This window comes from Myotis yumanensis, unplaced genomic scaffold, assembly GCF_028538775.1.
Source record: "Myotis yumanensis isolate MYYU_CA2020_CCGP unplaced genomic scaffold, mMyoYum1.0.hap1 SCAF_2, whole genome shotgun sequence".
Taxonomy (NCBI): Eukaryota; Metazoa; Chordata; class Mammalia; order Chiroptera; family Vespertilionidae; genus Myotis; species Myotis yumanensis.
In genome coordinates, this window is record NW_027223753.1 from 215,250,283 (window position 1) to 215,278,005 (window position 27,723).

Below are 27,723 nucleotides of genomic sequence, written 5' to 3' on the forward strand. Positions count from 1 at the left end.
CGGCCTCTGTAGCCACCTGCTCTGGGGAAGCACCGGCCCAGGTGCTTGTCAGTACCAGGACCCTGAGGCCCAGGCGCTGTGTCTGTTCCGAGCGCCCAGCAGAGGAGGCTGAGCCTCTCCAGAGGGAACCCAGGGCCCACCAAGCCTGGCTGCCGCCGCACACGGCCCGGGAGCGAGGGGCGGGGACTCACCGTCCGGGGAGAACTGGTCCCTCTCGAACACGGTGATGCAGAGCACCTCCTGCTCCAGGTCCCGGATGAAGAACTGGCAGGTGGAGTTCCACTTGGGGTTCAGGGTGTCCTGCATGGTCTTGGTGATGTGGCACTGGGAGCCCATGGTCACCTCGCAGTAGGGGTTGCTCTTCCCTGGAGCGAACAGGCCTGCTGACTCCCACCCGGGCGGGCTCTCGGGGCGCAAGGTTGGTTCTCAGGGTGCAGGGCGGGCTCTCAGGGCATGAGGTGGGCTCTTGGGGCGAGGGGCGGGCTCTCATGGAGTAGGACAGGCTCTCGGGGAGCAGGGCGGGCTCTCGGGGTGCAGGGCGGGCTCTTGGGGTGCAGGGCGGGCTCTCGGGGTGCAGGGCGGGCTCTCGGGGAGCTGGGCGGGTCACGTCACGTGGGCAGCCCTGCCCTCTGCAGCCATGTCTCTTCCCTCACTACACGCTTAACAAGTGGCAGAGGCTGGAGAACCGGCAGCAGCTCCTGCACCGGCATCACTTAAACTGAGAGCACATCGCCCTGCGGGACTGGCACGGGGCCGCCCCTCCTCGCTCTGCCCGAGACTGCGGCCCGTGCGGGCCTCCCCGAGGGCAGACGGTGGGAAGGAGTCAAGGAAAAGCACAGGTTCGGAGCAAGTGCTGGAAACCATTCCGGAGGGCAACGCGGGACGAGGGAAATGGCATCTGACAGGCCGGGTGGTGGGTGCAGGGGCCGCCCGGGGCCTTACCGTGGGACCGGCAGGGCTTCAGCTCGATGCCTTCCACCACGTTCACCATCAGCCTCCCGATCCCCGTCGCCCTCTGCGAACGGACTGCGACGCGGAGAAGGCAGCCCCGGACGCTTCATCAACAGCGGACCCCTTTCCGCCCTGCGGCCTCGCACTTCAGGTACCCGCCCCCTCAGGGACCCTCCTCCTCGCCTTAAACTCTGTCTGGCTCCCCGAGTCTGCCGCTCCCCATCCTGCACCCCACTCCCCTCCTCCCCCACCTCCACCTTCTCAGGGCCCGGCCCCCCTCCCCACCACAGGCGCACCCTCCGCTCTAAGGGCCCGGCCCCCCCAGGGCCCGCAGGCAGGCAGTGGCCTCACCCAGGTACGCCTTCTCCCGCTTCTTCTTCTCCGTCTCTATGTAGAGCTCGGAAGCCGCTTTGATTTTCTGCACCCAGGCCGTCCTGGAAGGAGAGACAGGAAGGTGGGGAGGACCGGGAGGCTCCGGCTGTCCGAACGCAGCTCCCGGCTCGGCTGCACTCGGCCCAGCAACACGGGCTCGGAGAGCAAGTTCGTTACGCCGCGTGATGCTCATAGTGACCCTGCCGTGGGCAGGAAGGCACGAGGGGCGCGTGTAGGGATGTTCCCGAGACCTCATGGCGCCCGTGGGAGGAATGGGTGTCCTGGGCGCTCCCTGGGCGACATGGGCCATGGCTGCGCCCCTGCCTTCCGGGAGCAGCACACACCTGCCCGCTCGGCCAGCTCGACAGGCTCTGGCTCCCTAACCGTCAGGGAAGAGGGACCACATCCCATGAAGGGGCGGACACCGCGGGCAAGCCTTCATCTTTCAGGCCCATCTGCACAGAACCGGCCCGTTTCCACGTGGCTCACACTCCCTGCACGGAACCGGCCCGTTTCCGCGTGGCACACGCTCCCTGGAAGGCTCTGGCCTGTGTCCGCTCCGCCCAGAAGCCGATCTGTTTCCTTTGGCTCTAGGCAGACACTGAAGCAAAGTGCCCGCAGCTCCGGGGTCCAGAATGTCTGTCCACAGGAGTAGGGTGGGGGGAGGGGGCTGTTAACCCCTGAGGCGCTTTCCTCTGCTTCCTGCCGCCTGGGAGGCCTGAGCTGCTCGTTCATCTCAAAGAAATGAAAACTCCTGCCCAGGAACTCCTAGCAGATGAGTGTCTATTTGGAAACATTCCTGCACGTGTCCACCTCCTGGGGCTCTAGAAGCAAGGCCAGGACCTGCCCGCCCCCTCAAGCCAGAGGCTGAGGCTCGGGATGGGGAGTGTGGGGCCTGCTGGCTAATGAAATGCCCCACGTGGGCTGCACCTGGCGGGACCCGGTGCCCAGCGCCAGGGAGGCGGCGGCTCTTACCTCTCGTTGATGCTCTCTGCTCGGAGGGTGTAGACGCGGTCGATGTGGGAGATGTGGAAGATGGGCTCATCCCCAGATGGGTCGGTGGGTAATTTTACTAGAACCTCATTTAGGAAAATGGGCTGAAAAATAATGCACGGGCATTATAAAAACCAGACGGCATCTGTGTTCCGGTGAACTCTGAGTGCGTCTGTGTGTGTGTGTCTGTGTGTGTGTGTGTGTGTGTGTGTGCGCGTGTTCTAGTAAACGCTACCAGAATAATGATTCTGTGTTAACATCAACTTTCATAGGTAGCAAATCCTATATAATAACAGGGTAACATGCAAATATGCCGAGGGGCGGATTCACTGGTCGCTATGATGCACACTGACCACCAGGGGGCAGACGCTCAATGCAGGAGCTGCGCCCTGGTGGTCAGCGTGCTCCCACAGGGAGAGCGCCGCTCAGCCAGAAGCCGGCTCATGGCTGGTGAGCACAGTGGCAGTGGCAGGAGCCTCTCCCGCCTCCGCAGCACTAAGGATGTCCAACTGCCGGCTTAGGAGTGGGCCTAAGCCATCAGTCAGACACCCCCCGATGGCTCCTGGACTGCGAAAGGGCGCAGGCCGGGCTGAGGGACCCCCACCCCCACCCCGAGTGCACGAATGTCGTGCACCAGGCCTCTGGTTATAAATATGGGACTCCCCATTTTGCAGGTATTTTTTAAAAATATATTTTATTGATTTCAGAGAGGAAGGGAGACAGAGAGAGAGAAACATCCATGACGAGAGAGAATCATTGACTGGCTGCTTCCTGCACGCCCCCTATTGGGGATGGAGCCTGCAACCTGGGCCTGTGCCCTGACTGGGAATCGAACTGTGACCTCCTGGTTCGTAGGTTGACGCTCAGCCTGGAGCCCCGCCAGCCGGGCGTGCAGGTCTTGCTAAGTCCTTCTGAATGAGAACCTGTCAGTTTTTCCTGCAGCGAACAGCCTCCATCAGCCTTACCGCCAAGCAATCCCCCCAAAGATTTCCATATACAGTTGCTAGGGGAGATGTAGGTGTGTACACTGTTCTTCTTCTGGGCTAATGCTGATGCAGAGAAAACTCATCTGTCAGAACACCCCACGAGGCCAACTGTGGGAAAACAGTGTCCCGCGACAATAAGACACGCAGCACAGCGGGCACGTGGGAGCAGACTAAACGAGTAGCTCAGGGCACCCCGCTCCGCGACTGTTCTGATTGGCTGAATGTGGGGGCACGGATGTGTCAAGTTCCCTTGGGGCCGTTTGGAGGGGGACCCGGGATATGGGGAAGGTGGGCACCTCTCCTGCGCCCGCCTCATCTGCACACTTGACTGTGAGCCCCGCCAGGGCAGGTGTGCCTTCGTCGGGTCTGGGGGGCCCGCAGCAGCCACTGGGCAGCTAACGGATGTTCATCCACTGCCCTGAGCGCTGCCCCTCCTGGGAGCACAGGCACCGCTCAGAGACCGTGTGGGTGGGTCCCGACCACCGCAATGAAGCAGGTGGTGGTCTTTTTGCTCGGGGGGGAGGGGACGGGTCTTGCCTTCAATTTATAAAAAACACAATTTCAGCCCGGCCGGCGTGTCTCAGTGGCTGAGCATCGACCTATGAACCAGGAGGTCATGGTTCGGTTCCTGGTCAGGGCACATGCCCGGGTTGCGGGCTCCATCCCCAGTGTGGGGCGTGCAGGAGGCAGCCGATCCATGATTCTCTCTCATCATTGATGCTTCTATCTCTCTCTCCCTCTCCCTTCCTCTCTGAAATCAATAAAAATATATATTTTTAAAAACAACACAATTTCTGTGAAGGTCAACAAGAGAAGCTCAGGAAGACGGGCACGCCTGTACCGGAAGTGGCCGTGCAGGCACCCGAACCCTGGCCTCCCCTCCCCTCCTCCTCCACGCCACGGCCCCCCTGGACGCTCCTGGGAACGGCCGCCCACAGCACCCGGACGCGCCGCCGCGTGCGACTCACGGTTTTGTACATCTTGTACTGCAGGTTGGACTTGGGGCTGAAGACCTTGTCGGTGCCCGAGGAGCCCAGCGGCTTCACGATCTGTGTGAGCAGCAGGAAGTCGTTGAAGAGGAAGCCGTACAGTTCCTTGTTGCTCTTGGCCTTGTAGAGCTTCCCGCTGTGCAGGAACTTGCGTGGCCCCAAGCAGTTGGTCACCGAGTTGAACACAAGTTGCTGAGAAAGGAAGACAAAGCCCAGAGAAGGCAGGAGGGAGGCGGGTCAGGCGGAGGCTGCCGATTCTGCCTCTGAAAGCACCTGCTGCATCGGATCTGGGGCCCGAAGGACCTTGGGATCATCGTGCTGGCCCGGCCACGTGGCTCAGGGGTGAGCACCGACCTAGGAACCAGGAGGTCATGGTTCCATCCCGGTCAGGGCACAGGCCCGGGTGGCGGGCTCGATCCCCAGTGTGGGGCGTGCAGGAGGCAGCCGATCCATGATTCTCTCTCATCATTGATGTTTCTATCTCTCTCCCTCTCCCTTCCTCTTTGACATCAATAAAAAAAATAAAATGAATAAAAAAAGAGACTATTGTGCTGAGTGAAATAAGTCAGACAGGAAAAGTCAAGAACCACAGGATCTCACTCACGTGTGGGACATAAAAACCTAAAACAACAAACGAGCAAACAAGACAAACAAATGCTCATCAATCCAGTATGGGGGCGACAGGGGCAGGGCAGGGAGGGGGGGTGAAGGGAAAGGGGGTCAACCGTATGGTGACAGAAGATCTGACTATGGTGGTGGGTGCACCATGCCACATGCAGATGATGCACCCTGGAATTGTACACCTGAAACCTGTACAATCTTATTGACCAATGTCACCCCAATAAATTTAATTTAAAACAAATTTTAAAGGCCTGTTTTGAAGACCTTGGGCAGAGCAACACTCAGGGGGCCGAGTGATGCCTCACACAAAGCCAAGCAGAATAAACACTGCGTTGGTGCGAGTCAACCTCATCCAACGCACTGGTACTGAGTACAACTTTCCCCCTGCGACTTCCCAAACCTTAAGAGATGGGCCTGAGCGCTAAAATGCAGCTCTATCACCCCCACATGACTCTATCATCACTCCCTGGCTCTCTCACCCCCGGCTCTCTCACCCCCCGGCTCTATCATCTCATGCTGTATCCCCCCCCCCAGCTCTATCATCTTGTGCTCTATCACTCACACACACCCAGGCTCTTTCATCCCCCTGCTCTATCACCCCCCCCTCTCTCTCACACACACACACACACACACACACACACACACACAGGCTCTTTCATCCCCCCCCCCCCGCTCTATCATCCTCCCTAGCTCTATCATCTCATGCTCTGCCACCCCTGGCTCTATCATCTCATGTGAGCAGGTTATGAAGGGGCAGAGGAAGACTGAGGCAGGAACAACCTGACTAAGGCCTCCTTTTTTGACAGCAGCAGGAAGACTGAGGGAGAGGAAGGCCACAGCTATGCCCAGGCAGCAATATGATCCAGGCAAGTGTCACAGTCCCCAGGTGTCCACACTCGGGCCTCGGGGAGATGCTCCACCCAGCATCTCTCTCCAGAAGCACAAGCCCTTCAGCTCCCTGACTGCAAAGATCCCACAGATAAACTCTGAGGGACACTGAGCCCACCAACAACAACCACAGCACAGACAACGGCACTGCCTGTGGAGAGGGCGAGCACGACAGCAGACAAAGAGATCCATGACGTTAGGTACTGGCATTGTCGGGTTGGAAACACACAGGATTGGCGTTAAAATGTGTTAGGAAATAAACGAGGAGCAAGGCACCTGTGCAAGAAATAAGACACTAGAAAGAAACCAGCAAATCAGAGAAAATAAATAGAGCTGCTGGGAATAGGAAAGAGAGTAACTGGAATTTAGAAACTCAGTGGATGGGTTCAACAGCACATCAGAAGTAGCGAGAGCTGTGGGCTGGAGAGGGGGTGGTCCATGATCTGTCCCCTTCGGGCTGGCTGCCGGGGGTCAGCGGGCCCGGGGCCGGTCCCATGCCCACCCCGCCAGGCGGCGAACCTCGGACAGGCCTTCGCACTGCACGTGGGCTTGGATCCACTCCAGCCGGTCGGAGTTCTCCTTCTCCCGCACCCCCTCGTTCACCTGGGAGCACAGCTCCTCCGCCTTCTCCAGGGCGAGCCTCAGGTGGCTGTGGTCGGGGTGGTTCTCGGGCGTGTTCTCCAGGATCTGCAGGGGAGACCGAAGCACAGCGTTGGGGGGGGAGGGGGCGCCCAAGGTTCGCTGTCCTGAGGGCCAGGACGGCAGAGGCGCCACGCGGGAAGGGCATGGCGGGTGCGGCCACTCCCTGCTGGCAGGGCCCCTTGGGGGACGGGGGGACGGGGGGACGGGGCTGCCACATTACTTACACTTGGGGTGGGAGGGGTAGTGGCACCGAGCCTGCACTAGGGACAGAATCAAGGTCTCAGCTCTCACTTCCAAGTTCAAGGTCAAAGCCACCTGGTGGCTCGGCTGAAGGTCGAGTATTATTAGCTCGTTCGGGATAAACAGCTGCTCTTTCCGGGACAAACAGCGCAGATGCTCCAACCCCTGTTGGTGCCCGATTCCACCCACGGGCAGGGGGGCGCCGGCCGGACGCCATGGCCCTGGCGCCCGGAGTGAGGAGCCGTCCCGCCGTGGAAACGGGGCGCACTCACGTTCTTGATGATCAGGGGGTATCTGGTCACCCGCTGCATGGGCTTCAGGATGAAGCTGGAGAGCGGCATCCCTTTGCAGCGCGGGTCCATGGCCAGCCTCTGAGGGGAGAGGTTTCCTTAAGGCGCTCGAGCCGCCGGCCTGATTTACCTGAGCGGCCGCGGGGAGGGCGGGCCACGCCTGGCCGTCCCCGGGTCCAGGACCTGCGGTGACTCAGCCACCAGGTGCCTCCCAGGGGCTCGCGGTTCCTCATCAGGGAGGAGAGGAGAGACTATTTCTCCTGGATATTTGCAAAAATTCCCGAACAGTCCCCAGTGCGAGGTGAATAGAAATGCCCCATTAGCCCCAGGACGCCGCGGGCTGTGCCGCTGGCTGTGCGGTGGAGCCTGCCCACGCCCGGGGTCAGGGGTCAGGACTCCGGCTTCGGGGCCTGCGGGTGTCTCCCCCATGGACTCCCCACCTCTTTCTTCCGTCCCTTGTGCCAATTCTGTCCATTTATCTGGAGGAAAGAGTCCTTCTGTCCCCAAAGTGATCCTCTCCACAGTCACGGGGGGAGGTTGGAGAGGGGGACTCGGGGGGGTTGGGAGGGGGGCAGTGACGGCTCTCAGGGCACCGGCGTAACCATGGCCGCCCAGCTGGGGACTGTGGGCACTGCACCGGTGGCAGGCGCCATTCTTTCAGCAGCAAAGGCCTGTCACACCCCCAGGGGTGAGGCTGGAGAGCTTCTGGTGGGGGGGGGAGGCGAGGAGGGACGACCAGCTCTGTCCCTGGGCCCTGGGCCGGTGTCAGCATCTCCCTGAAGGTCAAGGGCACGGGGGAGAGCTCCTCCAGCCTGTGCCTGGAGGACCCGCCATGGCGCCCACCCGGCAGCCCAGCCCCGCTCTGCAGCCTGCAGCCCCAGACCGACTGCTCCCCTGGGACTGACTTCACAGCGCCCCACGCAAACAGCAGCCTTTAATGTAGAGAAACTCCGAGGGAAGGACCCACAAACACATGCGATGCTGTGGCCGAGGAGAGCCGGCAGGGAGGGGCCTCAGACACATCGCTGGGAGGAGGGACGCCTGCCCCCGGGCATCGGTGCAAAGACAGCGAGTCATCATCAGCATGTCCTCTATTCAGCGAAACCTGCCCGTTTAACAGACGTTATTTATCCCCTTCGTTTTTATTTCCTCTGGGAGAGGTGGTGAGGCTGACATGCCCAGCAGGGACCAGCAGCACCTCCCTACATCCCCCCGAGGACGCACAGGTCTCCAGACCCCTGCTCCCCCCGAGGCAGAGGCCCTGGCACGTCACACGCCCCCCACTGGCTGCCTGGGGTCCGAGCCCATCAGGAAGCACCAGGCAGGGCAAGAACAGGGTCACTGGGGCTGCAGGCCGCTCCCTCCAGGCGAAGGGCAGAGACAACCAAGAGCAGAGGCTCCCGGATGAACCGGAGCAGGAGACCCGGGCCCTGCCCGCCCTCCGGGGCCTGAGAATGAGACGGGGAACTTAACCCTGAATCCAAACACCACCGCCAACTGGACAGCAGCTCCTTAGCAGAACTTTGCCTTGAATTAGCCCCGGACACACCCAGTGGCCCAGGACGGCCGCTGGGGGCAGGGTCCCGCCCAGCCCGCTCCTGACCTTGACAAAATCCTTGAAGTCGGGGGCCTCGTCCGTCTTCTGCTGGATGAGGGCCGCCCCGTTGAGCTGGCAGCTGCAGAAGCGGATGTAGGGCTGCATGTGCGGCAGCTGGGCCGTCAGGATGTCCCCGATCATCTTCACCGGCATCCTCTCCCCCGACATCTTCTTGCGAACTCTCAGCGCTCTGCGCGGAGACACGGCAGGTGAGACCCGCCCTCGCGCTGTCCGCCCGGACAGAAACGGGACGCGTGTGAGGGACAGGAGCCCAAGGGCCACTGAAGGGCCTATGTGGGGACAGGGACAGAGAAAGACAGGAGTCTAGTGCAGTGATGGCGAACCTTTTGAGTTTGGCGTGTCAGCATTTTGAAAAACCCTAACTTAACTCTGGTGCCGTGTCACCTATAGAAATTTTTTTATCTTTGTAACCATAGTAAAACAAAGACTTATATTTTTATATTTATTTTATATATTTAAATGCCATTTAACAAAGAAAAATCAACCAAAAAAATGAATTAGCGTGTCAACTCTGACACGCGTGTCATAGGTTCGCCATCGCTGGTCTAGTGCTACGGGGGTCATCGGAGCGTTTCTCTTGGATGTGACAGCTGTTTGCTGGCTCTTAGGCATAAATCAAGTTTTCTAATGGACAAACACAGGATCCGTTCTTCAGTCACTCAGACAGGGTCCCTGTGTCAACATGTCCCTTGACAGGTCATCTGTGGGGAAGGACGCAGCCCGTGTGGCCCTGAGAGAGCCTGTTTCGGGGCCAATCCCACCTAAGGGAAATACGGTGGCCAGGGGACACGCAGGCTCACTCTCAGACTAAATAGCACACAACTAAGGTGGCACATCGGCTACCACAGGAAAACATTCCTATTAACTCCACAAGGCCAAGTACGAATGATGCCCGACTCACTGCCCCCTCGCTGCGGCTAATCTGACGTTAACCTGAGGAGAGGAGTTCTGAAGAGAGGAGCCCAACACGCTAACAGACCAGTGGACCCAGACATGTGTATCCTGGCAGCCAAGAGGGCCTGGAGGACCTGGCGGTGTCTGCTCTGGGGTCCGGCTGCAGTCTGCGTGTTCAGGGCCATCCCTGCCACCTGTAATACGTGACCCCAACACTGGACTGTAGGAAAGGGCACTGAGCTTCTCACACAGCAAGGACAGCAATGCACTGTGAGGGCAGGACCATAGCAGGTGAGGCCCTGAGTGTGTTCTGCCTACCCTAGTGATCATGGGGGAAGAGGGATAGATGGGTGGATGGATGGACGGATGGGTGAGTAAATGGATGGGTAGGTGGATGGATGGGTGGGTAGGTGGATAGATGGATAGATAGGTAGATGGATGGGTAAATGGATGGATGAATGGGTGAGTAAATGGATGGGTAGGTAGATGAATGGGTGGATGGATGGATGGGTGGATGGATGGGTAGGTGGGTGGGTGGATGGATGGATGGATGGGTGGATGGATGGATGGATGGATGGGTGGATGGATGGATGGGTGGATGGATGGGTGTGGATGGATGGATAGGTGGATGGATGGGTGGATGGATGGGTAGGTGGGTGGACGGATGGGTAGGTGGATGGATGGATTGGTGGATGGATGGATGGATGGATGGATGGATGGATGGATGAGTAGGTGGATGGATGGGTGGATGGATGGATGGGTGAGTAAATGGATGGGTAGGTAGATGAATGGGTGGATGGATGGATGGATGGATGAGTGGGTGGATGGATGGGTAGGTGAATGGATGGAATGGGTGGGTGGGTGGGTGGATGGATGGATGGGTGGATGGATAGATGGATGGGTGGATGGATGGGTGGATGGATGGGTGGGTGGGAGGATGGATGGGTGGATGGATGGGTGGGTGGGTGGATGGATGGGTAGGTGGATGGATGGATGGGTGGATGGGTGGATGCATGGATGGGTGGGTGGATGGATGGATGGATGGATGAGTAGGTGGATGGATGGGTGGATGGATGGATGAGTGGAGGGAGAGAAGACACAGAAAGGCCTGGGGAGTCACTCCAGCCCCGCCTCTGTGGGCCAACCCCTTGGGGACACGCCCACCCCCTCCCCGCCCCCACGGAGAGCTGTCCAAGCAAAAGGCTCTTTAACCTGCAGGTCTGTTTTCCCAAGAAACCCTCTGAGTCTATTGTGAACAGCTTGTCTCAACCCTCCAGGCTCAGGACTGGTAGGTTCCAGGGTCACCTCACCCCCTTGCGCCAGGCGAGAAGGCAGCGCCCGCCAAGGGCCCAAGCCCAGCACTGACTCTCCACCAGGCGCCCCAATAAGAACACTGTGTGTGGGTGTCACTGTTGTCCCCCCTTACAGGTGGGGACACGGAGGCCCAGGGAGTGGAGTGACTTGCTCAGGGACACAGGCAGCGGGAATAGCAGTCTGCGAGCCCCTCCCCTCTACAGGCCCCTCCTCAGGGAGGGGATGGAAGTTCTTCCCCTGAAGCCCAGCCGCTGGGTTGCCTCGATTCTGTGTCTTTCCTCTGAGCAGGGTTTCTAGCCTTCCTCTCCCCTCCGGCACATGGACTAGTTACCGGAACCCTGGGACACACCAAAAAGTATACGTTTGCCAATCTGACAAAATAAAAAGGTATAATTTTGATTCACACCGGACAGCTATTGTGTTTTTTTAAAAAAAATAAAATCATGTTTTTACTGATTTCAGAGAGAGAGAGAGAGAGAGAGAGAAAATATCAATGATGAAAGAGAATCATTGATCGGCTGCCTCCTGCAGGCCCCCAACTGGGATCAAGCCGGCAACGTGGGCAGGTGCCCTGACCGGGAATCGAACCCCTGACCTTCTAGTTCAAAGGTCAACGCTCAACCACGGAGCCTCGCCAGCCGGGCTGTTGTCATCTTTTTCTTTGACAATCTGAGGGAAAAGAGGTCAGCGCCCCTGACTAAAGAGTCGGGTGTCGCATGTTTTAAACATCCTTGTGGCAGCCTCCTCCCCGCCGCCCCGGCTGGAAATGGCTGCCTAGAACAGAGAGCAGACGCTGCACATTCTGCTCGCGGCCAGCTCTGAGTCTCCTCTCTGCGTCCCTGTCCCTCGCACACACCCGCAAGGAAGCAGGACCTGAACTTGTCAGGACAACACAGGGACCACATTTAGGAAAAGCCGCTGTGACCACGTGACCGCAGGCTCAGGGATGGGCAGACCCGGGGCTGAGCGTCGGGCCCAGGGGAGGGAGGCCTGGGCTCCCCACTGGCCGCTGCGCTGGCCACCCGGGTCCCAGCCAGTGTGCCACGTGAGGGCCCGGCAGGGAGCTTGGTGAGGATGTAACCCAAGCCTCTCTCTGTACAGGTGGGGAAACCGAGGCTCCAAGTGCAGTGAGTCGGGCTCCAGCCGCAGGTCTCCTACTCCTGGCCACTGCCTCTGAGAACCGCCTGGGAATAAAAAGTCAGCAGTGCTCGGGCCAGGTCTTGTGCCAGGTCTCAGGCCAGGGCCAAGGCCACCGTCTCCACCTGCGGGGGCCCGGAATGTCCCGACATTCGCCTGTGGGAACGGGTCCGAGGGGGGCGTGTGGGGGCCCCACGCCCGGATGCAGCCAGCAGCCAGCAGAGCCGAGTGGCCCACAGTCAGTGAAGACCCTGTGCCCTGGAAAGGGGGGCGTGTCTGGAAAGCGTGAGAGCCGCAAGAGCGACGGTGCTGGTGCGTGGAGGTGAGCACAAGGCAGGAGGAAGCGGCACATGCATGGCGGGGCGCAGGACGGACACACGGACGGACAGACACACGGATGGACGGACGCGCAGCGTGCGGAGCGTGGCAAGGCGAGGCGGGCGGGGTTAGGAGGCTTACTTCAGCAGCTTGATGTTACACATAATCAGCTCCTTCCAGTTAACAAAAGTCATAGCGCCCTCTTTCTCTGTGAGCAGCTCAGCCTCCATCAGGGGTTTCTGAAAGATCTGCAGGCAGAGAGGAGCGGGTCAGAGAGCGGGTCAGCCAGCTGGGCCCACGCAGACCTGTTCAGAGCGGGGAGCCCCGGGGGAGCCCCGAGCAGAAGCAGGTGGCGGGGAGGGGGGTCCCCAGCAGGTCTGCATTGTTTTGCAAGGGGGGCCCTGGAGTGTGGAGGAGCAGCCCACATGCCCCAGGACACAGCTGAGGCCTGGACGCAGCCGCCCACCATCGGACCTGCCACCAGGGTGTGGGCACAGGGCACAGGGCACAGGGCACAGGGCGTGGGCACAGGGCACAGGGCACAGGGCACAGGGCACAGTGGGACTTAGATGCACGTGGCGGAGAGTGACTCCCTGGGCATCTGAGGGGGGCAGCCCTGCGGCCTTGGGACAGACTGCACTGCTGGGCCTCTGCCTGTGGGGACAGAGCCGGCACACAGGTGGGGACAGAGCCAGCACACAGGGTGGGGGACAGAGCCGGCACACAGGTGGGGACAGAGCCGGCACACAGGGTGGGGACAGAGCCGGCACACAGGGTGGGTGACAGAGCCGGCACGCAGGGCAGGTGCCGGGGCCGCGCTCAGGGCTCCCGGGGGAGAGGAAGGAGAATTCGTCTGGGACGGGGTGCGTGGGGACCTGGAGGAAACAGGCTTTTCTCGGGGCAAACGCAGCCCTGGGAACGACGCGACAGAGCCCGACGATGCCAACCCGGGGCCGGGGAGCAGCCTGGGCCTGTGGCAGCGACTGTCTGGTGGCTGAGCCCAGACTCCCAGCTCACATGTCTCTGCCCACACGACTCCACACGGACCCGCGTGTCCCTGGGCCTGAGTGGTCCCGGCCCCTCCGTGGACAGGACACGGAGTTGGCCACGGGTGAGAGTGTAACCTCCTTTCTTGGGTCAGATTCTCCCGCGTGGCTGACTGTCCGGGTGCTCCCCAAACACCCGGAAGTGGCTCAGGCAGAGGCCCCCCTGTCCCCTCCCCCCAGGAGCGGTTACCTCGGTGACCAGCTGCAGGTCGTTCACGTAATTCTCCTCTGTGACGATGAGCTCGTGGATGTATCCCTGCCGCTTCCTCTCCGTGGGGGTCAGCATATCCAGGAGGTGGAGGTCTGAGCACCCTGGAAAACACACCATCGGGACAATTTAGGTCAAGCCTGGGGGGGGGGCAGCTCCGCAGTGAGGACCCCGGGGCTCGAAGCTGCTGGGCCGTGGCCTCACTCTCAGGTGCGGTGGGTTGACATGTGTCCGTCCCGCCCACCCCCAACCCTGAAAATACGTTCAAGTCCCAACCCTGGCACTGGGGGGTGACCTTGCAGACGGCCTACAGTCCAGATGAGCTCACACTCAATCAGTGCAGGCCCCAGTCCAACGCCCCTGTGTCCGCACAAGAAGACAGACAGACAGACAGGGCGCCCTGGACGTCGGAGGCAGGGACAAGGCAGGGACGAGCCAGGACGCCAGCAGCCAGGGCGGGGGCCTGGCACACCTTCTCCCCGGAGCCTGCGGAGGACAGGCCCTGCCTGCACCTGACTGTGGACTTCTCTGTCCAGCCCTGCGAGGCATCCGTTCCTGTTGTCTCAGGCCAGGCCATGCCACCAGCTGTGGTCATCTGTCACCACAGCGTCAGCCGGCCCCGCAGGCTCACTGCTGCCCCCAAAGCCACCTCCGCGTGGGGAGAGGGGCTCCGGGCCGGGCGGGTGCGGGAGCCGGGCACGGGCGCCGTGTCTGTGCTCACAGAGACCAGCTGTCTCGACTCTCAGGCGAGGAGACAGGCTCCGCGGCTCTCAGCCGGTGGTGGCGCCCAGAGCCCACCCTGACACTCTGCCCCAACGCCAGGCCCTGCCCTAGACCCTGGTGTTGGGTCTGCGCTGCAGGCAGGACAAGGTGACCCTGTGCTGAGGCCCCGATGGCCTGGGGACCCTCCAGGCTGGGTGCCCTGTCCCGGACCAGGCCAGGCCAGGCCCCGGCCGGACGCCTGCCATGAGCCTGCAGGCAGAGCGGGGAACCCCCCAGCTGCACACGGGGTGCCCAAGGCCAGGCCAGGCCCGAGACCAGGGAGGGCTGAGGGGCGCCCCTGCCTCTGCCCCCTTCGCTGGTCCTTGGAGGTCTGGGCTGTGGGCAGAGGCCGCACCATGACCGCCACTGGAATGAGGGGGTGGCTCCGTTCTCTGGAGAACCTTCCAGCCAGAGTCACCTCCCTTTTATCAGCGGTTCTTCCTTTCATCCCAGAAATCCGGTTTGTACAGTAGATTGGGAGGCTCCTGTGTGGTGGGGGGATGGGCGGTCCCGCTCACTTGTTCTCATCCCTTCTCCCCACCAGGGGCGCCCTGGAGCATGGGGCACAAACCCTCACAGGGACCAGCAGCGACCGTGACCGCATGGCCTGGGAGCGGTTAGAATGCGCTTGCTCAGCCCTGGGGTTGGGTCTGGGTCGGGAAGTCCTCCATGTGACCAGCTCTCCTGTGACGGTTGTGGGCCGGGAGCTGGAGGAGCCGGCTCTGGACCCGCAGGGGGTCCTCCAGTTTCCATCTCCCCCGCGGGAGCCGGGCCCAGGCTGGCCCGGTCTGTGCTGGGAGCTCCTGCAGACGGACTGAGCCTCCGGGCGGGTGAGGTCATGGAACTCCTGGCAAAGGCTTCCCTGCGCTGGGGGTGAACTCTGGCCGGGAGCTCCCAGGCCGAACGCACCCTCTGCAATGCGGTGGCTCCTCACCCCAACGGACAGGCCGGGACAGGCAGAGGGAAGCAGCCAGACAGCCATCATGGTCCGCGCCCATCCACCCAGGCCTTTCAGAGTCACGGTGGGCATTCATTCCACCGCCACGAGCCCAGCAGGAACCTCCGTGTCTGCGGACGTGTCAGCCCCCGCCGGGCGGCTGCTCTGCCGGCCTCGGGCGTCGGTTGTGCTTTATTGAAACAGTCGCCTCCGCAAGGAGCTGGGATGGAGGCGAGAATTCAGCCACCTCTGCCGGCTGCCTGCCCAGCCGGCCAGGCCCCCGCTTCCCGGCTCTCCCCGGACAGCCCCCAGGAAATAGCCTCAAGTTGGGGGGGACAGGCTCACACCCCAGGAAATAGCCTCGAGTCGGGGGGGACAGGCTCACGCCCCAGGAAATAGCCTCGAGTCGGGGGGGACAGGCTCGCCTCTGCTCTCGCCACACTTTCCTGCTAGTGACTCCGCGGCCCAGGCCCAGGCCCAGGGCCGTTTCTGGTTAAAGGGCAGGAGGCAGCCCTGGGCCGGGACTGGTGTGAGCTCCCGGGGTTTTCAGGACGTGCCCCCCTGCCACGGGCACAGGCGCGTGGGTCGGGCTGCAGGCCTACACCCACCTGGCAGGCACCGTGCAGGGACACTACGGCGGGACCGGGCCCTGGTTGGACCCGTGTCCAAGTGTCCTGTCGGTCAGTTTCCCCTGGAGAACGTAATGGGCGCTGGACTCTTGTCCCGGAAAACACACGTGCACACTGCACACAACATACACACACGTGCACACCGCACACATACATACACAAACGCGCACACCGCACACACACACGTGCACACCGCACACATACATACACACATGTGCACACCGCACACAACATACACACACGTGCACACCGCACCCAACATACACATATGTGCACACCGCACCCAACATACACATACGTGCACACCGCACCCAACGTGCACACCGCACACAACACACACACGTGCACGCCGCACACAACATACACACACGTGCACACCGCACACAACATACACATACGTGCACACCGCACACAACACACACACGTGCGCACCGCACACAACATACACACACGTGCACGCCGCACACAACACACACGCGTGCACACCGCACACAACATGCACACACGTGCACACCGCACACAACATGCACACACGTGCACACTACAGACATACATACGCACATGTGCCCACCGCACACAACACACACGTGCACACCACACACAACATACACACACGTGCGCACCGCACACAACATGCACGTGTGTGCACACCACACGCAACATGCACACGCATGCACACCGCACACACGTGCACACCACACACATACATACACACGTGCACACCACACACAACATACACATACGTGCACAGTTTTGTAGGGTTCACCGGCCCCTTCAAGCTTGTTCCTGGGTGTCATTCACTCATTCGACAAGTATTTACCGATGTCCTCCGGCCAGCCTGGCGCTAACTGCTGGGTGCTGCGGCTTCATGACGGAAAAGGAGTCCCTGCCTGCAGAGTGTAACCTAAGAACCCCGTGGGGCTCAGTGGTCCCCAGGTGTGGGGGTTACTGCAACCCCCACCCCCCGCCCATGAAGGTGGCGCTGCCCTCCCACGGGGTGAAGGTAGTGCTGCCCCACCAGGTTGCAGGTGGTGCTGCACCCTCACAGCCCCAGGCTGAGCATGGACCCCTGGGGGTCATCTGACTAGAGCTGATGGCTGGCACTTGGTGGCCTGGACCAGGACTGCCAGGGGGCCTGCCGTGCCCAGGAGAGAGCACTGCCCACCCCCAATGCCAACAGCATTCCCCTGAGAAACAGTCACATCCCTGGAAGGTGACCACCCAACCAGCCCAGGCCGACTGCAGCGACGTTGCGATGAGCCGAGGACGCGAGGGGGAACTGGACAGGCCTGTGAGGAAGGACGACAGGGAGAAGTTGGTTCCGGAAGCTCTTCTGAGGGTCCGAGCTTCCCACGTGCAGTTCTGAGCTCAGAGCCAGAGCAGCAGCAGGCGGCCTGGCCGGGTTCGGGCCACTGGGGCCAGTTCTTGGTGACCTGGAGGCCTGCTGCCCAGGGCGGGTTAGCGGTTCGAGGGGACTACACAGTCATCCCTCCATCCAGTAGCCCACGTCAGAGCTGAAGGAGCTGGGGTGGGCCGGGCGGGGCTGGGGGCTGTGGCTGCTTGCCCCACCATTCCACCCCGTCTCGCCCACCTCCCAGTCCCGTGGGCCTGGAGACAGGGGCGTGGCCAGACGGCCTCCCCAAGCCCCAGAGCTCAGTGAAAAGCCAAGATCTGGGGGGTCCGTCTCGGCGGCATGCACCAACGAGGCTGGCTCTGGATAACCTTGTCAGCTCCTGCACTGACCCGCGGGGGCTGCGTTTAAAATGCTTTTTAAAAATATATTTTTTATTGATTTCAGAGAGGGAGGGAGAGAGAAACTTCAATGATGAGAGGGAATCATTGGTCGGCTGCCTCCTGCACACCCCACACTGGGGATCGAGCCCACAACCTGGGCCTGTGCCCTTGACCGGGATCGAACCTGGGACCCTTCAGTCCGCAGGCCGGCGCTCTATGCAATGAGCCAAACCGGCTAGGGATGCTTTTAAAAATCTTGCTGTTAAATGCTGGACCAGGAGAACCATAAAAGTCTTGAAATAGGCACTTTGAACTAAAAAAAATAAAAAATCCTTCCTTTGAAAACTGAATATTTAAAAAAACAAGGGAGTTTGAAAAGCCCATTATTCGGAGCAGAGTGAATGGGAAAGTCCTGTCAAGGAGAAGGTTTCTTTAGGCTGGAGGGCAGGCCGCCCTCCTGTGGGGACCAGAATGAACGTGGGCTGCAGGCTCCCTACCCCAGAGAAACACGAGAGGCCTGAGGACAGCAGGGACTTCCCCGCATCTTGGCGTTTGGGGTTCTTATAACTGCAGCCGCTCACAGCTGCGACCATACTGCAGCTCACTCCAGACTGCAGTGGTTCTCAACCTTCTGGCCCTTTAAATACAGTTCCTCATGTTGTGACCCAACCATAACATTATTTTCGTTGCTACTTCATAACTGTCATGTTGCTACTGTTATGAATCGTCATGTAAATATCTGATATGCAGGATGGTCTTAGGCGACCCTGTGAAAGGGTCGTTCGACCGCCAAAGGGGTCGCGACCCACAGGTTGAGAACCGCTGCTCCAGAGGGTTAAAATGACCCCACGCAGAGCCCACACCAAATCCCTCACCTGCGAGCTGGCCCTCAGGACTCCGTATAGTCAGACACCCTCACCGAGTGGGCAGGGCTGTGCGGCCCCTTGGGAAGGAGTGGAGGCTGGGGCCCTGGAGAAAAGTGGGGGGAAATCTTACCCCAAAAGGCCATCCTGTCCCCTTAATGGGACCATGTTCATAGGAGCAGCCTGCTCTAAACGAACCGCTTTATCGCCAAAACGACCTGGGACGCGCGCTCCTTGCCGACAGCGGGAAGAACGCGAAGCCATCGGGTAAGGAGTGAGTGCGGCCTCTCCCGGGCCCCGCCCATCAGTCCACGTTCTTTCCCAAAAATGACCATAATTTTGAAAACGGAGCCAGCTCCACAGCAAGCTGGCCACCGAGCAGAGCAAATAAACAGGCCGAGTTCCTGTTACAAAAGGGCCCAAACAGACAATACGTTGGTGGATGAATACGTATCACGTCCCCGTGAAGAGTCCGAGAGAAGAGATGAGCACCGAGCACCACAGTGTCCTGGCCTCAAGGTCACTCACAGCCCCGAGACGCAACAGGAAAGCTAGGTTTAAATTAGCAAACGGTGCAGAATGGGCCTGCGGCTGGGGGGAGGGGGTGGGGTGGGGGAGGGGTGGGGGAGGGGTGGGGGGAGGGGGGGCAGCGCAGCACATGAGACTCCGAGAACTTGGGGGTCCCAGGGAGGAGGATTCGGCCCGAGGCCTGACTCGCGCTGGGTTTCCGCAGGGCCGGGCGGCCGGCTGTTCGGCCGGGGTGCGGGGCCAGTGCGCAGGCGAATGCAGAGGCCGCAGGGACCAGCAAGGCGGAAGGCCAGGCGACGGTTCATCTCTAAGGGGAGGACGTGCAGTCGCTGAGGACTTGTGGCCCCGCCTCTGGCTCCGTGCCCCCAGGTCAGCCGACGTTGGTCCCAGGAACGCCCGTCCACACGGAGGGCATCTCCAGGGGTGGCCTGACTGCAGGAGCCGGGCCTCGGCCCCGTCTCTCCTGCCAGGCGAGCCCACCCCTCAAGGCCAGCCTGGCTCCCCCAGAAATGGACCCAACTGCTGCCTCGGGCCCAGGCGGCCTGTCGGGCAGGAGAGGCCGGGAGGCCGCGGGGGAGGGATGCATGGCAGGGGCTGTGGTCCCCGCGCTGTCCACCTGTGAGCGAGGTCCCTGAGCTGTGGGCCTGTGCCTTCCTGCGGTGACAGGGCTGCGGGCCCCGTCGGGGGGATGAGCAGGACGGGTCCTCGTCCTCCCAGAGCCTGGGTCTGTCTGGGCCTCCTTCCCCGACTCCGATCCTGGCCGTGCGGCCGGCAGCTCCTGGTCAGTCCTGGAGGCCGCAGAGGTGGGACCCCTAGGCCTGGGGCCAGCGGGGGTCTCGGGAGCTGGGGGGGCCGCACCCGCTCCAGCCTGTCCTGGGGCCCCGGCCCTGAGGCTGGGCTGCCCTCCGCTGCTCGGTCACAAGCAGAGGCTCCGACGGCCACGTGGTTCCCGACAAGCTTGCGTCTCCCAGGAAGGAGCGCCCCGTCCACACGCCGCGGGCGCTGAGCAGTGGTGGGAATGACACGACGGGGGAGCCAGCCAGCGCCTGATTTCCGTCGTGCGGGTCCTTGACTCCATTAAAGGCCGGCGTTCTGGCTGCGTAACCGACACCGGAGTTTCCGGGGCGTCAGGGCCCGTGGTCTACACTCGCGAGATTTCTTGCTCCCCGTGTTTCTGCGTTCGCTGCGCGCCCCTGCGGCATTTGGGGTCTCCTTGCTGGTGGTCGTAACTCAGTCCTTTGGGTGCACAGGCAGATGGGCTGCCAGAGGAGGAGATGATTTGCTGGCGCACAGGGAGGAGGCAGGAGTTTTGACGGGAGGCATCTGGGGATATTTTCTGGAACAGGAAGAATTTGAGCTGGGCCTCAAGAGGCGAATGTCAGGCTGAGCAGGCGGAGGGGAGGGTCCCAGCAGAGAGCGGGGTCCCAGCAGAGGGCGGGGTCCCAGCAGAGGGCGGGGGTCCCAGCAGAGAGAGGGGTCCCAGCAGAGAGAGGGGTCCCAGCAGAGAGAGGGGTCCCAGCAGAGGGCGGGGGTCCCAGCAGAGGGCGGGGTCCCAGCAGAGAGAGGGGTCCCAGCAGAGAGAGGGGTCCCAGCAGAGAGAGGGGTCCCAGCAGAGAGAGGGGTCCCAGCAGAGGGCGGGGTCCCAGCAGAGGGCGGGGTCCCAGCAGAGAGAGGGGTCCCAGCAGAGAGAGGGGTCCCAGCAGAGAGCGGGGTCCCAGCAGGGGTCCCAGCAGGGGTCCCAGCAGAGAGAGGGGTCCCAGCAGAGAGAGGGGTCCCAGCAGGGGTCCCAACAGGGGGTCCCAGCAGAGAGAGGGGTCCCAGTAGAGAGAGGGGTCCCAGCAGGGCGTCCCAGCAGAGGGTCCCAGCAGGGGGTGCCTGGAGCCCAAAACAGGTGGGGAAGAGGGAAGCAGATGCTGGGTAACGGGTGTGGATGAAAGGGGTGCAGGCATACATCACAAGCCCCTGACTGGCAGGTCATGGTGGGCGGTATCCCCAGGCCTGCAACTTCTTTAGTGAAAGAAGGTAAGCCCTGTCCACTGTTGTCGGGCATGTGGGTAACACACCCTGGAAAGGCCAGAAGTGACACCCCTCAGGGCAGAGCCACCCCCAGGAGAGCACCCCCTCTTACCAGCTCTCCTGTAACCCCATCCGCCCTGCCCCCTCCCACCTCCAGGGCCTCTTCCTTACGCTCCCTCCTGAATAGTAAGTGCATAAAAGAAGCTGCAAGACTCGTTCTCCGGAGATTTGAGGTCTTGCTTCCCGGCAATTAATTGTCTTCAGTTTTGTTTCAAATAAACTCATAAAAATTCTCTACGACATTGGCACAGGGAGGAGAGGTAACACTGCGAGTGTGAGCACCCCCCTCGCCCCCACCCCCACCCCATCCCCAGCTCTGTACCCACACGAATACCTTGAACCTTCACCAATAACCACTATGCGGTAGCTGCCGTGGCTATTCCCCAGTGAGCGGACAAGGAAACTGAGGCGCGGGGAAGTCAGGTACCGGCCAAGTCCCAGTTAATAACTGGCCGCGGGAGTCTGACCCACAGCACCTGCTCGGAGCCCTGTGCCCCCGGCCCTGCCGGGAAGGCGACGTATCAGCCCGCTCAGCCCTGTGACACCTGCCAGGAAGGCGACGTATCAGCCCGCTCCAGCTGCTGTAACGAGGATCCCCAGTCCGGCATAGACAACAGACACATTGTCTCGGCCTAGAGCCTGAAGTCCAAGATCAAGGTCAGCAGGTCTGCTTTCCTCAGAGGCCTCCCCCCTCGCAGGCAGACACACCGTCCCTGTGAGTCCTCACGTGGCCTCCCCTCCCCCGTGGCCTCCCCTCCCACGTGCCCATCCTGGCAACGGTGCTCAAATCTCTTCTTACAGGGACGGGAGGCAGGATGGAGGCTCAGTCCGATGCCTCATCTGAATGATCGTTAAGGCGCATCTGCAAACACAGCCCCACTCCGAGGCACTGAGGGTTATGGCTCCAGCATATGATTCTGGGGGGGACACAGTCGAGGAGGCTCCGAATAGCTGAGCGAGGCGGCTGTGTTGTACCTCAGGCTGCAGAGCAGGGAGGTTTGGGCTGTATGCGGAGGGTCACGGTGGCAGCTGCTGGGGGGACCAGGCTGTGGCCCACGAGTCCACGCCCCTCGGAACCGCCGGAGGCGTGTCTAAAAGCCAGTGTCCCTGCTGGCCCGGGACCGATCCAGCCGCCGGGGTGCACACAGGTGTCCGTAGCTGTGACGCTTCCAGGGGTTCCGACGGCGGCCGGGTGAGGCGCTCACCCACCCGCGGAGGGAGGCTGTGCCCGTCCTGGCGGCGGCGTGAGTGGCGGGCGCCCGGCTGCTGAGGCGCAGGCACCGAGGCAGGGCGCTCAGGCCGCTGCTCGCAGGGGGGCGCTGGGTGCCTGGGCCGCGCTGCCACCCGACCCCCGACCCCACAGCCAGGGAGGACGGGTGACCGCCCCCCACCTTCCTTGTCTGGATGGGACACGGGGCCCAGAGGTGCCGGCGGCCGCTGTCAGGACACTCCTGTGCTCAGTCGCCTGGGAAACCCCAGGCCGCCCCACGCAGCGAGGCCTGGGCATCCTCCCGGCGCCCCTGCGGCCCGGCAGCCTGGCACCGCTGAACGTGAGCCTGGCCGGCAGGAAGCTTGGGGGGCCAGGGGGAAGGCAGGTCCCAGTGGCGTCTCTCACGGGGTCCCCGGGGCGCCCCGCACTCCGCACGCTGACCCCTTTGGAACACCAGGGCGAGCCCGAGCCGTGACCTTCTCGCGGAGACGGGAACCACACAGCCCTCCATCCTCGTGGCCAGGGCGGTTGGAGGATGAACAGCTCGCTTCCTGTTCTGGGAATTTGTCTTTGACACGATGGTGCCTTCCCACCCAAAGGTGTGTGCAGGGGCCTCAGCCACCGCGGTGCTTGGGGGGGAGACTGACCACAGGAGGCACCCCTCCCCCATCCACAGCACAGCCTTGTGGGAAGGAAGGAGCCTGTGGGGCGAGGGGGCAACCAGGACTGTCCACACACTGTCCACCCCAGGACTGTCCACCTCACTGTCCACCCACGACTGTCCACCTCACTGTCCAGCACACTGTCCACCCAGGACTGTCCACACACTGTCCACCCCAGGACTGTCCACCTCACTGTCCAGCACACTGTCCACCCAGGACTGTCCACACACTGTCCACCCCAGGACTGTCCACCGCACTGTTCACCTCACTGTCCACCCACGACTGTCCACCTCACTGTCCAGCACACTGTCCACACACTGTCCACCACATTGTCCACCCAGGACTGTCCACACACTGCCCACCACACTGTCCACCCAGGACTGTCCACACACTGTCCACCACACTGTCCACTCAGGACTGTCCACACACTGTCCACCACACTGTCCACCACACTGTCCACCGCACTGTCCACCCAGGACTGTCCACACACTGTCCACCCCAGGACTGTCCACCACATTGTCCACACCCACCCTGAGCCGCTGCGGCCAGCACCGGGTGGAGGGCAGGCACTGCCCCGGCCTGTGCCCAGTGGGGAGCCGGGGGCGTGTCCTCAGAAGCCGTGGGGGGCTGTCAGGGGGTCCCAGTGGGGGTGGCCTGGCCCCCGGGGCTCAGTCTCGGGCGAGGAGAGCCTCCAGGAGCCGGGGCAGCGCCTACGCTCAGGTTTAGGTGCCGAGTAACGAGGACGTCAACCCGGGCTGTCCCTGGTCAGTGGGGCTGCCAGCGGCAGAGAAGGGGGATGGGCACGCGGAGGGGGTGACAGGGCACTTCCAGCCGGGCCACCAGCGGCTTCAGCTGGACACAGAACCCTGGGACAGACGGGGTCTGCTGCTCAGAGCCGATGGGGGCGGGGCTGGGTGGGGGGCTCCCAGGACCCCAGCCACGCACCCCTCCCGCTCCCGCGGGGCCCTGGGGGACCGGCTCTGGGCTCAGGGTCTCCAGGAGAACAGGCTCCACGCCCGCGGCCAGCTCCCCTCTGCCTCCCAGGGGGCCGGCGCCGCAGTGGGGACGGGAGTAAAGTGCACCTTCCCACGCGTGGTCGGGGGCCTAAGGGGGCGCTGAGGCCTGTGGGATCCCCGGGCAGCGGGAACCTGGACTGGAGGCCCAGGCAGTGACCCGAAAGTCGGCTGCTGGAGACCAGCTCCCAAGGGGCCCCTACCCCTCCCCCGCCCCCGGGCACCACCACCTGTGGTGCGTCCTGGCGCGGACACCAGCAAGGCTCATGGGTGACAGCAGCCCTCCTGGTGGCCGGCCCCACTCGGAAAGGAAGGCGGGGTGGGCACAGGGGTGCAGGTGAGGGGGGCTGGGGCGCGCTTGGACCAGCCAGGAGATTGGGTCTCCCCCAGGCCTGGAGCGTGACTAGCAGAGCCGGGGGCTGTGCGGACGGTGCGCAGCGGTCAGAGAGGGGTGTCCTTGCGGGAGGGGCAGAAGCCCGTCCACCCTCAGGCCTTCGCACTTGCTGCTCCTCGGGCTTAGGGCGCCCTTCCCCGCGACCTCTGCCTGCCGACCCCCCAGCATGTCTCCAGAGAGGCCTTCCCGGCCCCTTCGCCCAGCCCTGACCCTCGGCCACACCTGACCCTTGGTCACACTCTGTCCAGTCTCGTCCCCCAGCAGCGGCGCTGACTTGGCTGCTGTGCCCCGGCTTCTATGAGCTCAGGAGCGCGCTGAGCGGCCCCTTTTCTCAGCCGCCCTCCCTGTGCAGGGACAGGGGCTGGCTCCGGGGACATGTGGGCAAGCGGGGCCCCTGGTCTCCGGGGGGACGCCCAAGCCTTTGGCACAGTGTGGGGACAAGTGGGGGTGGGAGGGGAAGGAGTGGGGGGTCCTGCTGGAGGCACATCGTTGGGAGCTGTTGCTGAGGATACAGGCCCTGGGGCCTTCCCACGGCCTCAGAGCTCCAGGTGACGCCCAGAGGGAGGGCCCCCTGGCTTGGCCCTCTGCTGGGCAGACTGGGGGCTCGCTCTGCGGGAGGCCCGGCAAACAGAGCAGAGGCCTCCGAGGCCCAAGGCCCGGATGCTGAGGGGCCTGTGGGGTGCCCACGGCGGGCAGGAGGGGCCTCCGCTGTGAGCTGCTGGGCGGCTGCTTGGGAGAGGCTGGGGGGCAGCACCCCTAGACACAGGCCTGGCTGCTTTAAAAACAGAAACGTGAGCCCGGCCGGCGTGGCTCAGTGGTTGAGGGACAACCATGAACCAGGTCAGGGTTCGATTCCCGGTCAGGGCATAGGTCCAGGTTGTGCGCTGAATCCCCAGTGGGACATGCGAGAGGCAGCTGACCAATGACTCTCTCATCCTTGATGTTTCTCTCTCCCTCCCTCCCTCTCTCTTCCTCTCTGAAATCAGTAAAAATATATATTAAAACACACAAAACTGCGAGTCTGGCACGTTTGGGGCTGCGTGGCCCGTCTCTGCTGTGAGCGGACAGAGGCCATGGCACGCGGGAGGGAATAGACCTGCGTCAGTGCCCAGGAGCTCGGGGCGGCACATCCCACCGGCAGCTCTCCCATCGCGCGGGCCTGCCGGTGAGGCCGGGTCTGTGGGTGAGGCCGGGTCTGTGGGTGAGGCCGGGCCTGCCGGTGAGGCCGGGCCTGGGGGTGAGGCCGGGTCTGTGGGTGAGGCCAGGTCTGCGGGTGAGGCCGGGCCTGCGGGTGAGGCCGGGCCTGCCGGTGAGGCCGGGCCTGCGGGTGAGGCCGGGCCTGCGGGTGAGGCCGGGTCTGCGGGTGAGGCCGGGCCTGCGGGTGAGGCCGGGTCTGCGGGTGAGGCCGGTTCTGCGGGTGAGGCCGGGCCTGGGGGTGAGGCCGGGTCTGGGGGTGAGGCCGGGTCTGGGGGTGAGGCCGGGCCTGCCGGTGAGGCCGGGTCTGTGGGTGAGGCCGGGCCTGCGGGTGAGGCCGGGTCTGCGGGTGAGGCCGGGCCCGGGGGTGAGGCCGGGTCCGGGGGTGAGGCCGGTTCTGCGGGTGAGGCCGGGTCTGCGGGCGAGGCCGGGTCTGCGGGCGAGGCCGGGCCTGGGGGCGAGGCCGGGTCTGCGGGCGAGGCCGGGCCTGCGGGCGAGGCCGGGTCTGCGGGCGAGGCCGGGCCTGGGGGCGAGGCCGGGCCTGGGAGTGAGGCCGGGCCTGGGGGTGAGGCCGGGCCTGCGGGTGAGGCCGGGCCTGCGGGTGAGGCCGGGCCTGGGGGTGAGGCCGGGCCTGCGGGTGAGGCCGGGCCTGCGGGTGAGGCCGGGCCTGGGGGCGAGGCCGGGCCTGGGGGTGAGGCCGGGCCTGGGGGTGAGGCCGGGTCTCTGTGCGCAGGGGTGCGGGAAGCGGTGAGGAGGCCCTGACTTGCGCACCTGTAGTCTGACCCCGGTGGCAGAGGAGGGGCCCCACGAGGGCTGCAGCGCTGGTTCTGCGATGGGCGGCTGAGAGGCCCAGCACAGCCGGAACGGGAGGAGGTCTGGCGGGAGTGGGGGCCGCCTGAGAACCTCCCTGGCTCCTGGACCCTCCGAGTTCTCAGCTCCACGGTGCAGGCTGGTGCCCCCTCTTCCCAAGGCCTCAATCGCCCTTTAATCTGCGGGGCACCTCCACGGACCTGCCCTCCACGGACCCCTCCCCGCTGCTTTCCTGTGGGCGGGGCCTGGAGTGGGGGGAAGGGTGTGGGAGTGACAGGGGCAGAGGGGAGGGGCAGCAGGGCCCCGTTTGTGCCTCTGCCACCTGGTCTAGGAGGGGCAACACCCAGGAGTCCGTCCACCTGAGCCACAGGGAGAGACGCTTCCTCTCGGGCTCGCGACACCCCGGCTCCAGCGGCAGATGTGGAGCCACTGCCCCCCCACACAGCGCCCGGACCCCAGGCAACCAGTCAGAGCTGCAGACCAGGCCCTGGCGCCTGAGGTCACTGCCCGCCTGTCCCTTCCTCACTCGACCTGTGGACACAAAACATGGGGCCCAAGCAGGACTTTATAGCTGGTTCTCATTTCTCACAAACTAGACGCTGGGGCATCTGGGCTGGAGTTTTGGGGAGGGGACTGTCCTGAGCAGTGGGAGGGGGAGGGTGGGGGTGGACAGGGGCGGGTTGGCTGCACCCCGGCCTCTCCCCGGCCGATGCCTGCAGCTTACTGTCCGGTCAGAGGCCTGGGCTACAGTGGACACTCGCTGTGCAAGCGGACGCTGAGGGAAGAGAGCGGTTTCCCGGGGAGCCTGTGTCCGCGTCCCGAGCCCCGAGGACGGCCCAGGGCGGTCTCCCGAGAGGGTGTATGAGAAGGGATGCCCGGATTCAGGGAGCACTGCCATCCTGCCCAACCCGGGGCTGGAGGAACCCCGGCTCACGCGGGGGAAGGCAGGCAGTGTGCTCCTCAGGAGGGGGACTGAGACCGAGCTCGCTGCCCACCCTGGGCCTTTGAAGGCACCTCCCCTCAGAAGCGCCTTCCTTGCCCTCCCCGGCCTCCTGGGATCCTGCAGGGCTCAGCTTCAGGCCCTCCTCCTGGAAGGTTCTGTGTCGCCGACACCCCCCTCCCCTCCCCGCCCCCACCCCCCCATGGCCCCTCCACGCCGCCTGGCCTCCCGATTCTCTAAGGACTAGGCTCCTGATCGCCCACACACACTGCCCCCAGAACCCGGCGGGGCGCCCGCACCTGTGGATCCCCCAAATGTTCGCTGTTCTGAAGGAAATCGCTTTCCCGCGCGGCTGGGGAGGACCCGCAGGCGGGGGTCTGAACAGTCGGGTGCGTGGGCACTGGCAGTTCCGTGCGGGCACTCGGGTACCTCTGCCCAGGCGACGAGTGTGCGAGGCGGACGGA

The 27,723-nt window shown here is 63.1% G+C and overlaps 1 protein-coding gene across 5 annotated transcripts in view; it reads right to left on the bottom strand.

The window, feature by feature from the left end:
- The window catches only part of ITSN1 (intersectin 1), a 149,288-nt gene that overhangs the window by 2,093 nt on the left and 119,472 nt on the right, over positions 1-27,723 (bottom strand). For 4 of the 5 annotated variants that reach the window (XM_070407249.1, XM_070407246.1, XM_070407248.1 and 1 more), the window contains 10 exons: positions 13,490-13,611; positions 12,395-12,501; positions 8,576-8,759; positions 6,955-7,053; positions 6,320-6,487; positions 4,271-4,483; positions 2,299-2,420; positions 1,303-1,385; positions 943-1,026; positions 192-365 (listed from right to left, as the gene is read on the bottom strand). In XM_070407249.1, the coding sequence (XP_070263350.1) occupies positions 192-365; positions 943-1,026; positions 1,303-1,385; positions 2,299-2,420; positions 4,271-4,483; positions 6,320-6,487; positions 6,955-7,053; positions 8,576-8,759; positions 12,395-12,501; positions 13,490-13,611 (1,356 nt within the window). The remainder of the gene's footprint in view (positions 1-191; positions 366-942; positions 1,027-1,302; positions 1,386-2,298; positions 2,421-4,270; positions 4,484-6,319; positions 6,488-6,954; positions 7,054-8,575; positions 8,760-12,394; positions 12,502-13,489; positions 13,612-27,723) is intronic. The other variant, XM_070407247.1, reaches the window with a different exon arrangement.